This window comes from Pongo pygmaeus, chromosome 16, assembly GCF_028885625.2.
Source record: "Pongo pygmaeus isolate AG05252 chromosome 16, NHGRI_mPonPyg2-v2.0_pri, whole genome shotgun sequence".
Lineage (NCBI taxonomy): Eukaryota > Metazoa > Chordata > Mammalia > Primates > Hominidae > Pongo > Pongo pygmaeus.
The window spans coordinates 81,239,769-81,252,652 of NC_072389.2; the positions used below are offsets into that span (position 1 = coordinate 81,239,769).

At 59.4% G+C, this 12,884-nt stretch overlaps 1 protein-coding gene across 1 annotated transcript in view; it reads right to left on the reverse strand.

The window, feature by feature from the left end:
- Positions 1 to 530: 530 nt before the first annotated feature.
- Positions 531 to 12,884, reverse strand: part of CSPG4 (chondroitin sulfate proteoglycan 4) — a 38,853-nt gene continuing 26,499 nt past the window's right edge. The window contains exons 4-10 of the mRNA XM_054450023.2: positions 11,094 to 11,576; positions 10,611 to 10,787; positions 8,740 to 8,938; positions 8,503 to 8,637; positions 8,231 to 8,397; positions 3,610 to 3,793; positions 531 to 3,291 (exon numbers count right to left, since the gene is read on the reverse strand). Of these exons, the coding sequence (XP_054305998.1) occupies positions 1,457 to 3,291; positions 3,610 to 3,793; positions 8,231 to 8,397; positions 8,503 to 8,637; positions 8,740 to 8,938; positions 10,611 to 10,787; positions 11,094 to 11,576 (3,180 nt within the window). The 3' untranslated portion in view covers positions 531 to 1,456. The remainder of the gene's footprint in view (positions 3,292 to 3,609; positions 3,794 to 8,230; positions 8,398 to 8,502; positions 8,638 to 8,739; positions 8,939 to 10,610; positions 10,788 to 11,093; positions 11,577 to 12,884) is intronic.

Consider the following 12,884-nt stretch of genomic DNA (forward strand, 5'->3'; position numbering starts at 1 on the left):
AGAAGCAGCACCCTTGGTTCTCCTGTTGGGAGGGTGGAGACCAGCAGAAGCCTTCCTTGTAAAAGTTTCTAGGAGGCACCTGTGGTGGTTCTCCTCCCCCTCCCCCTTGGTACCATGTCCCAGCCTTAGGATCCCCAAGTCCCCCCACTCCCTTCACTTTGCTGCTGCAACCCCTTGAGAGGTGGCTGGGGAAGAACAGGGGTGTGGAGGTGGAAACTCAGGCTAATAAATCTAGGGTGGGGAGCATTTATTTTAATTTTTGTCTTGCAGCTCTTTGTGAGGACCTAGCCTTTCTCTACTGAACTGAAGGGGTTTGGTCCCATCACCCGAAGACTGGCCCACCTGCCCACACAGGTGGGGGCACAGGAGGTCTGGGAGGCCCCAGGAGGTGGAAGTTCAGAGGCCTGCCTGGCCCTGTCCATCCCACTGGCTGAGGCCAGGCCGGAGGGCCGACCCCAGGGGCCCTCTGTTTGCAAGCCGACGCAGACAAGGGCCCGGTGCATAGTTAAGACACAAACACCACACAGCTGTCCAGAACCTCCAAAGCACTGTTTATCCAGGCTCCATGGAACCAAGTGCCCCCAGCTGCCTGCCCTAGTCCTCAGGGGGGCACTGGCACTGCAGTGGCCTCGGCCTGAGACCCTCCATGAGCCCCAGACTAGCCTGCTCCAAAGCCGCTGACACATGCATGTTTAGCCGTTGGCCCATCAAGATGGGGCCCTGGGAATGAACTGGCTGCAGACCCTCCTCCATCCCACACCCCCAGGGGCTCCGTCAGTCCTGGCTAGCTCAGCACCATGTTAAATAGCTTCCTTGCAATCTCCCTTAAATAAACCCATCCCCAGAGCAACCTACCCACCCTGCACCCTGAATATATTATCCTATTGGCTTATGCCTTCTAGACTGGAGGCACTCTCTCCTCTTGCCCTCTACTCCAGAGGATACCATCTCCCTAAAAAACCAGGGGAGGAAGTTTTTTTCTCAACTCTGGGGCAGAGACAAAGGGTGGCCTGGGTTGGAGTGGAAAAGCCAGGAATCCCCTCCTCTGTCCTTTCCCTCCCCAGGGTACTTCCTTCTCCTTGCCCTCTTAGCAGCCTGGGTCAGGCGCGACTTACCCAAGGTCACAGACCCAGGACCCAGAGTCATGACCCATGTAGGAGGTTACCCTGGTTTTGACAGCCCAAACCAGCTCCAGGGCAGGAGGACTGAACTTAAGCCTGCCTCCACCTTGGCCCCTGCAGTTCTCCAGGCTCGGAGTGAGCCGAGGGAGGTTCCAGCTCTTGACTCCACTCTGTCCAGGACCCCTGGGACTATCTCCCAGGACCCTCCACCCCTGGTGTCTCCAGGTCTCTCTTGCTCTGGGGATACTCAGACAGCACCGGGCATGGAAGCAATGGGGCCCGGGACATGGGCAAGCCTGTCCTGGCCCGATCAGCATCTGGGCCCAGGCCAGGCCTCACACCCAGTACTGGCCATTCTTAAGGGCAGGGTTGGGTGTCCGGCAGAACTGCAGCAGCTCTGGGTCAGGCTGGCCTCCTGGAGGGGGCCCCTGGCCAGGCACAGCTGTGAGTGGGATGGCCTGGCCTGGCTCCACCTTGCGAAAGGTCTCGGTGTCACCAGCCAGGCCGTTGCGGGGCTTGGCAGTCAGGACCTGGACGTCATGCTTGCCCGTCTTGTTGCGTTTTCGGAGGTAGAAGAGCAGGGGCAAGATGAGCGCCAGGAGCAGAAGTACCAGGCACACAGGGATGATGACGCTGAACATGTTGGCCTCAAGGAAGCTCAGGAAGCCTCCCTTGGCCACAGCAGGCTCAGGGCTGGATGCCATGGGGCCTGGCTCGCCTGTGGGGGTGCTGCTCTCTGGCTTCCCTGCTTCCGTCCGGGCAGCCTCGGGGACACTGAGCAGGGCCACGCTGTAGGGCCGGGCAGCATTGTAAGGCTCAGTCGCAAAGTCCAGGGAGGCCACAGCAGGCGGGACACCCTGTGCCCACAGCTCCAGAGTCAGACTGTCGCCTGCGGGGCCAGGGGCCCTCCCCTCTGGCCTGCCCACCTCCAGCCCCAGCCTCCCGTCTTCAAGGTCCTGCTGAGTGAACTGCTCCACCAGCTGGCTGCCCCCGGGCTCCGTCCTGGCTCGGGGCATGCGGACCACGCGGCCATGCCGGGGTCCATCCAGGAGGCGGAAGTGGGGCACACTGCCTGTGCGGTTGGCCAGCTCGCCAGCATCTAGGACGGTGGGGTCCAGGCGCAGGGTGGCACCCTGGGGCCATGGCCCACCTGCCCATACATGCAGCAGAGCCCTCACAGTGACGTTCACTACGGCTGATGCATTGACGCCCCTCGCCAGTGCCAGGACTCTGAAGTGGTCACGAGAGGAGGAGAAGTTGGTGAAGGCAAAGACCACCTCGCCCTGGTCTACCTGGAGTTGGCTGAAGGCCGAGGCAGGCCGCCCGCCCACCAGGAGATGCCCATACTGGGGTCCCTGGATGAGGCGGTATGCTGCCTCTGGCTCCTCCCGATCTGAAACCACCCGGAGCTGCTGCTGGCTCAGTGAGGAGCGCCCCAAAGCTTGGGGCACCTCCAGGGGTGCCTGCAGCTGCACCTCGATGGCGGATGGTAGGATGTCCACGGCTAGGGACATGGGCAGGGGTGGGCTGGCCCCATCAGACATGCTCAGCTGGAAGATGCCTGCCACGCTGCTCCCGTTGGCCACGAAGGCCAGCCGCCCCGAATCCACATCGGCTTGCGTGAAGCGGGTCACGGGCCCTGGGCCACCACCCACCAGGCTGAGGAAGCCGTTGTGGGGTGCCCGCTGGACCTCATACTCAATCTCCCCAGGAGCTGAGTCTGGATCCACCACGCTCAGCTGGGCCCGGGAGATGGGGGCGCGAGAGCCTCGGGTGAGCCGGAGTGGGACAGAGGCCTGTGGCCGAGGGGGCCGCTCATTTACATCCCGCACCGTGATGGCAAAGGCCTCTGAGGTTTGGGGTCCAGTCACGGAGGCCCCTGCTGGCCCCTGGAGGTGGGCACGAAAGTGGAAGCCATCCTGCTGGGTGCCCCCACCACCGTGGGCATACACTAGCTGCCCTGCAGCCAGCTGGGACTGCAAGAAGTGGGGCTGCCCAGCGTGGAGGGGCTCCTCGGACACCAACAGCTGGCCCCGGCTGGGGAACTGTGTGACCTGGAAGAGCACATCATGCTCTGGGCGCTGGGGTGATGGAACGCTGGCCAAGAGATTGGAGGCATCCAGGGCAGCCACGGTGATCCTGGCCCGCTGGCCCTCGGGGACCCAGAGACCTGAGGGTGGGACACAGGCTATGAGGGTCCAGCCCACTGAGGGAAGAACGATGGACCCTCACCTGGGGGTGCCCCAGGGCAAGGATGTGCCTCCCCCCAACTGTCAAGCCAGGTCCTCCAGGGTGGGGCTCAGGGTTCCCAGGAGGACAAGGACTATGTCCCTGCTCTGATGTCAAAGCTTCCCCACTCACCCTCCCTGTGACTTCCCAGGTCCTGGGGGCTGAGACAGGAGCTGCTGACCCTGGCCTTGTGTCCCCTCCTCCTGGGCCTCTCCCATTGTCCCTCCCCGCAATCTTGCCAACTCATCATGCTGTTCACCTTTGTTCTTCCAGAGGTGGCTGGGGCGCTGGGGACAGGCAGCCTCAAAAGACACAGCCACAGCAAGGGTGGCAGCCACGTCCCGGGCAGGCGGCGAGGACAGCTGGAGCTCTAGGGTATCATGGGCCTCCCAAAAGGGCTCGGCGGGCATCTCATGCTCATACAGAATATTCCCAGCGTAGACCTAGGGGAGACACCATCGTGGGGTGAGAGGCAGGTCCAGCCCGTGTTGTCCAGACACTGAGCACTTCTGTCTCCTCAGGCCCCACTCTGGGCTCTCCTGGGTGTGCCCAGGTCTGTGCGTGTGACCCGCTGTCTCCCTCACTAACTCACTGGGTCACATCAGGCAATGCAGTGCAGAGCTGGGCTCTGGAGCTGGAGCCTGGGCTCAAACCCCAGCTCCGCCACCCTGGGGAAATCGCCTAATTTCTCTGACCTCTGGGGAATGCAATGATCTGTTTGTGCTGCTCTCTAAAGCGAGTACTTCCTCTTGTGCACAGGATCCTATCCCCTCTTGCCTTCTGAAGACACCACTTCTACTGTCCTTTGGCTTTCTCCTATGGTGTCAGTTTCCCCCTAGATGCATCATTCCCTTCATTATGCAACTATGCTATTCTTTTGTCTCATTTACATTAAAGCTATTTAATTAATTAATTATTATTATTATTTTGAGACAGGGTCTTGCTCTGTTGCCCAGACTGGACTGCAGTGGGGTGATCATGGCTCACTGCAGCGGCGTGATCATGGCTCACTGCAGCCTCGACCTCCAGGGCTCAAGCGATCCTCCCACCTCAGCTTCCCAAGTAGTGGGAACTGCAGGCACATGCCACCACACCCAGCTAATTTTTTTTATTGTTTGTTGAGACAGGGTCTCACTATGTTGCCCAGGCTGGTCTTGAACTCCTGGGCTCAAGCGATCTGCTTGCCTCGGCCTCCCAAAGTGCTGGGATTACAGGCAGGAGACACTGCACCTGGCCAGAAAAAACTATTCTTGACTTCACATTTTCCACCAACTTCACCCCTGCCCCTTTGCTTCTCTTTGCAGCAAAACTTCAAAAAGCATAGTCCACACTCTCCCCCAGGCATTCTTGGGTCTCTCTACCCAGGATTTTGCTCCCGCATCACCACATCTCCTTTTGCCAAGGACACCAGAGGCCTCTGTGTGGTTGGATCCAGCGGTCGGCTCTCAGCCTCCTCTTAACTGCTCAGCGGCACTGGTGCGGCCAAGCAGCCCTTCCTCCAAGAGAGCCACGGGTTCCGGGATACTTCACTCTGGGGTTCCTCCTACCTCACAGACTCTCCTGGCTGTTCCTGCTCTTCTCCCCAACATCTTATGGCCAGGTCTCCAGGCTCTTTTCTGTCTACAGGCACTCTCCATGGGTCCTTGTTCAGTCTCCTGGCCTCAAATGCCAGCTGTGCTGAGACCCCCTTATTTGTAGCTCCAGCCTAGCCTGCTCTCCCCTGAACCCAGACTCATGTTTCCAGCCGCCTCTGCGGATATCTAGTAGACATCTCAAACTCAACCTGCCCCGGCTACACTCCCGATCCACCCCCACCTCCTACAGTCATCCTGCTTCAGAGACTATAGCTCCGTTTTCAAGGACTCAGGCCAAACCCTTGGAACCACCCTTGCATCCTCTTTCCCTCAAACCACCTCTTCTCTCACCTGGATTATCGTAACAGCTTCCTGTGTCCCAGCTGCAGTCCCCTGCCCATTACATTTTGTTCTTAACACAGCAGCCAGAGTGAGCCTTTTGAAAGGGAAGATTATGGGGCTCTTTGGCTCACATAGTGCAGTGTCTCCCCATCTGACCACTAAGGCCTGGCTGTGACCACATCACCCCTGCAACCTCCACTCCAGCCACACCTGCTGTTCTATGGTGCTGCCTACAGTTCAACACCAAAGAATATTCTTCACTCCAGGAAGAAAAAAGGTTTCCTCCACCTCCAATCAAAATGTGTTCTTTTGGCCTATCTTTTGTTCCCCGCCCCACCTTTTTTTTGAGACGGAGTCTTGCTCTGTCGCCAGGCTGGAGTGCAGTGGCACAATCTCGGCTCACTGTAACCTCCACCTCCCAGGTTCAAGCGATTCCCCTGCCTTAGCCTCCTGAGTAGCTGGGACTATAAATGCACGCCACCACGCCCAGCTCATTTTTTTGTATTTTAGTAGAGATGGGGTTTCACCATGTTAGCCAGGATGGTTTCGATCTCCTGACCTCGTGATCCACCCACCTCAGCCTCCCAAAGTGCTGGGATTACAGCCTTGAGCCACCGCGCCCGGCCTTATTTTCCCCTTTTAGGAAACACTGGGAACTATTTTCTTCTCAGAGAAAAACACGACTTGCACAATAGTAACATGGAAACTTAACAGGGTCTTAACCTGTGAAGACTCTAGGAGCAGAACCCGGAGTAAGGGGGAGCAGGGCCTGGGCTAAGCAGGGGCAGGGCCCCGTCTAAGATGGGGCAGGGCCTGGGCTAAGGGAGAGCAGGGCTGGGCTAAGGGGAGGCAGGGCCCAGTCTGAGGTGGGGGCAGGGCCTGGTCTGCGGTATGACAGGGCCTGGTCTAAGGGGAGCAGAGCCTGGGCTAAAGGGCAGCTGAGCCCAGTCTGAAGGAGAGCCGAGCTATCTAAATAAGGGCTAGCACCTGTTCTAAAGGAAGCGGCTGCTCCTCTGCTTTCGCTGTAAGAGGGAACACAGGCCTTTTAAGAAAATGGGAATCAAGTTTTTTGTTTAATTTCCCAAAATTTATATGTTGACAATTAACTTCAAAGTATTAGCTGCTTTGTGCAGGCCAAATAAACACATCTGTGGGCCAGATCTGGCCTAGGACTAAAGAGCTGCCAGTGGCAACTTCTGGCCCAGGCTGAATGGTGGGTAGGAAGGAAATGGAGCCCCCAGGAGTGGGAGTGGGAGCTGATGCCTGGGTACAGGAGCTCTGTGGGTGGGAGTGAGACAAAACACAGGGTCTTGAGTTCTGGAGAGCAAGCAGTGTCCTCCAGTGAAGGAAATCCTGGACTCGCAGGCAGTTTTGCCTCTTACTCGCCATGTGCTCTGAATAAAGTTACCTGCCCTCCATGAGCCTGTTTCCTTATCTGAAAAATGGGGACACCTGACCCCTTCCCTGCCCAGTTCAGTGTTGTGGGACAGGGCTGCTGTCAAGACAATACCCAGTCCTGCCCTCCTCCCAGAGTGGGCCAGGTAGCCCACGTAGCCTCCTCCCCGCTTTCTTGGGTGGCACTGCCAGCCTGGCCCCCTGGTGCCCATTCAATCTAGTCCTTCATATTGCTGGGGCACGGGGAAGCTCTGAGAAACGTGGGACTATAGAGTGTGAGAGGGTTGCTGATGGCCTGGTCCCGTGCCCTCCCCATTCCTGGGCATTCTTGACGAAGGCTCCCAGCAACTGAGACACCAGCCTGACATATATCTTTTTGGGGGCGGGGGTGGCCATAGCAGGAGTGGGGCTCCAGGGAAATACAGAACCCAGGACTGGAAGGTGTTGATGTGAGAAGCCCAAGAAACTTTATTCCACCTGTCAAAGCCACCTCCTTCCAGATGCCCAAAAGGCTCCCCATCTGAGCCACTTGCTGGGCAGGGACTTTGGCTTTGCACTTGCTGAATACATCTATGCCTCTCAGGAGGGAGAGTGCCAGGCTCAGGAGGTCTCCGCCCAGCAAGGGAGCTAGGAAAGGGGGCTGGGGTGGGCTCTGCCATTTTTTGAAGGCTGGCAGGGGGACCATCCCTCTGGAGGTACTTGGGGCAGTACCATATGCTGTGGCTCCTGAGTGACAGAGTCAGCTCTGCACCCCACAAGACCGCTCCCTACCCAGAATTCACTGTCATCATGTGCTGGGTCCAGATGCCCATGCAGCCTCCTGGTGGGAGCATCACATGTGCCGCCTGCCTGGGACGGCCCATGGAAGAGTCTGCCCCGCTCTGCCCTGCTATGGAACAACTCCTGTTCTGCCTTTGGGGAGAGGTGTTCATTTAAGCGATGACTGGGCTGGCCCCCATGGCACAGTTATCACAGAAAGTCTGCTGCTACCCGTGGCTGAGAGCTCTAGTTCTTCCTGGTGGTCTCTGAAGCCACCAGGATGGATGAACAGCGGCTTCACCCTCTTGGCCGACTCAGCTGCCTTTCATCAGCTCATCTGCCCCTAGGATCCACTCTGCCTCTGGCTGGCACTTGACCTGAGCCCCAGGCTCACACCTCTGCCCACAGGCCCAGCCGCTGCTTCACATCCAACTCCATCCCCCACCAAGCACTGCCCCTCATCAGCTACTGGGGTGCCACTAGTGCCCCCACATGGTGCCCCCTTCTCCAGACCCTCGGGTCTGGCTGTAGCTTCCTTCTGGAAGCTATACCCCAAGACCCCAGCCCTGCTCTAGGGCCCTGTATCCCCGACTTTCTGCATCCTTCTCCCTCCTTCTGGGAACATGAAATTGCCCTGCCAGCCTGGCGGCTCCTTGAGGGCAGGACACTAGCACCTGGACAATGGCAGGCCCAGAAACGTCTGCTGCCAGCGATGCTGGAGCTGGCACCCATGTCCACATGATGTCCATGGCATAGCGGCCACCTGAGGCTGGTGGCATCTGAGTGGTGGCTGCAAAGTTGGGCCCTTACCTCTGCCTGAGTGAAGTTCACCAGGGCCTCCCCTGTGCTGTCCTGCTGGGCGTGGAACAGCCGGCCTAGCTGGGGGCCCTGCACCACATGGTAGAGCAGGAGCTGGGGGTCAGTGCCTGCGCTGGAGCTGGCTCTGAGGGTCTGACTGCTGAGTGGCTGGACGGACCCTGCCAGAGGCAAAAGGGGCTGTCAGATTTTGACTGGGAGCCAGGCCACCCTCAGCTCTGCCCCAGCTCCTGGCACCCAGGAATGCCCACAATCAGCACACCCACCTGGGCAGACAGTCAGTGTCCGGCTGCCCTCCAGCGAGAGGAGCACTTGCTTCTGGGCCGTCACTCGGAAGAAGTGTCCGGAGGAAGTGTGCTCGCCATCAGAGAGGCGGAAACGGAAGCCTCCATCCAGGGTTCCTGGGGATGTCGGGCATTGGGTCTGGCTGGCCTGAGCTGGCTCCCCATCTCAGGGCACCCCTGTGGGCAGCAGGAACCCGAGGCCCGGCCCTCAGCACCCACCTCTGTGTGAGAACAGCACGAGCCCGCCGTCCAGCTGGGCCTGTGTGAAGCTGCGCACCTCGGTGCCCGGTGCCTCCCGCAGCACTACCCGCCCGTTGCTGGACTGCTCGATGGTGTAGACCAGATCCTCGGACCCAGAGTCACCGTCCGTACTCCTCAGAGCTTCCGCGGGGATGGGCGCAGTGGCCCCCTCCCACATCTGGGGACACAGGCCTGTGAAGGTTCTGCCTTGCCACACTCACCCACTGCTTCCTCCCCGGCCCTGGGCTGCCACCAGGGCTCCAATCCTGCTGCGGCTCAGGCCCTCAGGTGGCATCAAGGCTGGCGCCGCTCTGGCTCCTCTGCACAAAGGGCCCCCCAACATTCACCTTCCCTGTCACCCCAGGGAAGGCCCCAGGGAAGGTCACCCTCCAGGCCCAGTCTCCCTGCTCTCCATCTACCCTAGTCCTGCGTGTCCCTCAAGGCCAGCTTGCGTCCCCTACCCAGGAAGGCCCCAGCTCTTACCCTCACCAAGTTCTCACTCCCAGAAACCCCCAACGCTGACCAACAGTGCTCCTTAATCTGCCTCACTGGTGGGGCAGGGGTCTCCTTTCAGAGCCTCTGTGTGTGCCTGGCCAGGGCTGGGCACAGGTGGGAATGGTGATTTTAGAAACGGGCCTTCCTTCCAGCTGAGGGAGGGGTGGGTGGTGCGGAGAGTGGGGTGCTGATGGTTGTCACTGTTCTGCAGCACAGAATCAGCGTGGGATGGGCCCAGGTGCTTCTAGAGCACTTAGGGGCCCTCCTCATGTTGGGCGAAGGGGACCCCTTTTCAGGCCTCCCACTTGCACGCAGAGCAGGTGCCTGTTCCTGAGGTCCTGGTACCAGTCTTGCTGGGTCAATTACTTGCGGGCAGAGCTGCAGTGGGACTCACATGCCCAGAAAACAGAGCCTTCTGGCATTCCTGGGCTTCCTCCCCCGGCCCCAGGGAGCCCTCAGGCCCAGCCCTGGCAGGAGGGGCCATAATGTTGCGGGGCAGGACCCCAGCACTGTGCTCCCAGAGCAAACACAGGTAGATGGCACCACCTGGTGGCCATGCTGCCACACAGCCATCCTGGCCTGTGGTTCTAGGGTGCTGTGTCCGGCCTCCGCACCATGAGGCCGCCCCCTACGGGCACATCCTAGACCACCAAAGTTCCCTCGGCGCCCCATGTCAGAGACAGCCCAAGTCAGCCCTCCTGTGGAAACTTCAGTGGTTCCTGCTGACGGGAAGGACGCACCCCAGAAGCTGGCATTCAAAGCCCTGCCATGTGGGCTTAGTAAAGCCGTGCCCTTTCTGTTCCACCAGAACTACTTTTGCAACCATGGAGAAGTTCCATCCCATGTCTGGGCCTCAACTTCTACCTGCAGAGTGGGGCCCTTACCTCTGCCTGAGTGAAGTTCACCAGGCCCTTCCCTGCACTGTCCTGCTGGGCATGGAACAGCCTTGTGCAGGAGTTTGGGGACCCAAGCCGTAGCCTTCACTTGCTGGGTGAAGGTGGGAAACTGAACAGCTTCTGCCCTGAGGCCTGCCCTTAAGGGCTTGTAAGTGATTCTGGCAGGTGTTCTGGTCCTGAACCACTGAGGAAGGAACAGCAGAGCCACCCGTGGCCGCTCAGAAGTCTGCCTACCGCCCTTGCAAACGTCCAATAACAAAACCTCCCACCCACCTGTGTTCTATTTCAGCACCATCTCACATCTCCCCTTCCAACAACCCCGTGAGGCATGCGGCAGTGTCCCCATTTTGCAGAGGAGGAAACTGAGGATCAGAGAGGGGGAGCTCTGTGCCAGGAAGTAGGGGACGCTGGCCTCTTTCTCGAAGCAGACATGGGGGGTGGTCCCAGGGATGCTCTTACCTGCAGGCCTGTGTTTGTGGTGAGGATGGGGGGTTGGTCATTGACAGGCAGGACAGTGACAGTGAAGGCCACCGGATGGCTCTGGCGGTCCATCTCGGAGGCGTTAGCCATCAGGACAAAACTGTCTGTCAGTGTCTCGCTCCCGTCGTGCACGTAGCGGATCAGCTGCTCTTCCACCTAGGGGCAGGCCCAGGGCTGGCAGTCAGGCCCCAGCAGCACCCTTCATGCCCTGCCTTTGGGTCCAGGAGGAGACTGACTCTTTTAGGGCTTCATTTTCCATTGGTGGAAAATGGGGACCATAAGTTCTGGCTCCGAGGAGTTGTGAGGAAGGAAAGAGATATGGTATTTAAAGCATAGGTGCTTCTGAAATGTGACTCCCCGTCTCCTCTCTGTGTATAACCCCCAGACTAGGAGTCCCCGGGGCTCCCTCCACTCTGCCCCTAGAGCTGGGCTGCAGCCCCTGGGCCTCTCTCACAGCCATACCTCTCTCCAGGAGAAGGTGCTGAGGGTCCTGGCTTGAGGTCCGTCCTCCTTCTGCAGGGCTCCATGTCGGGGTGGCTCCAGCACCTGCAGGCCGAGGCCCGGGAGAGTGGGGAAGTAGGGCCCGGTGATGCGGAGCAGTGGAGGGGCCAGGGTGAAGCTGCCACCCTCAGGGACGCTGAAGTTTTGCGCCTCCAGTGGGATGGCAGTGGGCAGCACCTCCAGCTCCACACGGATGCCCTCGAGGGGAGCACCCAGGCCTGAGGCCACATCCAGCGAGAAGGCATCGCTCCAGGCCTCAGGACGGGAGTGCAGGTACAGGACTCTGCCTGTGTCCACTGCCTCCTGGGAGAAGCTCTGCACGGGGTCCAGGCTGGGTGGCTCATCTGCCAAGGCGCCACGCGACACCATCACCAGTTGGCCGGCACTCGGTGGGCTCTTCACTGAGAATATGATGTCTGCCGGCGGCACTGCCTCCTGGGCTGCCTGGTTAACAGAGGTCACGAGGACTCACAGGGGGCCACAGAGGGGGTCTCAGAGGGGTCCATTGTGGCCCTAAGCAGCCACAACAGGCTTGATCTTGCCCCACTTACTCCTCTAGATACCACTGCTCATTTAGACACACAAACACACACGTGGGTTCACACGCACAGCAGCCAGACATGCAGCTGGTCACATTTGTTGTTTTTTGAGACAGGGTCTCACTCTGTCGTCCAGGCTGGAGTGCAGTGGTGCGATCACAGTTCCCTGAAGCCTCAACCTCCCAGGCTCAAGGGATCCTCCCACCTCAGCCTCCCAAGTAGCTGGGACCGCAGGCACGTGCCACCATGCCTGGCTAATTTTTAAACTTTTTGTGTACAGATGGGGTTTCACTGGGTTGCCCTGGCTGCTGGTCACATGTTAATACCCACCCCACACACAGTTGCAGGGGGTCGGTCACCCAGCTTGAGATGCACTCCCTCGGGGAGGTGTGTAATCACATATCCCTAGACTCAGTGACACAGACACACGAGTTCATCATATGCTGATGCAGTCACACATGTACACATGCGCGTGTGCACACGCACACACACAGGCCCCCCTGTTCAGGATCTGTTCAGGCCTGCAGCTGGTTTGCAGGCAGCGTCCTCCCCAGCCCATGCTATTACCACCCGGGACCATCAGAGGGCGCCCCTCCCCCCCTCCCCCCCGCCTTCCTGGAGGCACAGCCGCCTTCAGCCCAAGCCCTACAGAGCTCACGCCCCAAAGGCCACAAGGGCTCCCTCACCTGATGGGCCAGCCACAAGAGGCCAAACCACCCCCAAACTCACATTCTTGTTCTATGCATTTGCCCGGAATGTTCCTTCTGCCTGGAATACCACTCCCCATTCTCTGCCCCCGACGGCCTGTGCTCTTCAGAGCCCGGCCCAAACGCTGCCTCCTCCCGCGAGGCCTTCCTGACTCCAGATCTGCTGGTTTGCTGTCGGCCCCAAGCTCCAGACATGCAGACCAGAAGGGTCTCCGAAATGAGCAGTGTAGGAGAGTAAGGCCGAGAGCGGGCAAGGACTGGCCTGAGGTCACAGGGCAAGTCAGTGAGCCTGCTGGAGGGCCCGTGGCTGCTCTGTGGGGTTCCTGGGGGGGCAGAAGCCACGCAGGTCTGGGCTCTGAGAAAAGAGCGGGGGACATGAGGGTCTGAGGAGTAGCGGCCTGCCTCCATGGCCAGCAATCCACAAAGCTCAGGACCCGTGATGCCCTCCCAGGCAACTGACTGCAATGCAGATTCTCGGGCTCCACGTCAGAGATTCCGTAGGGCTG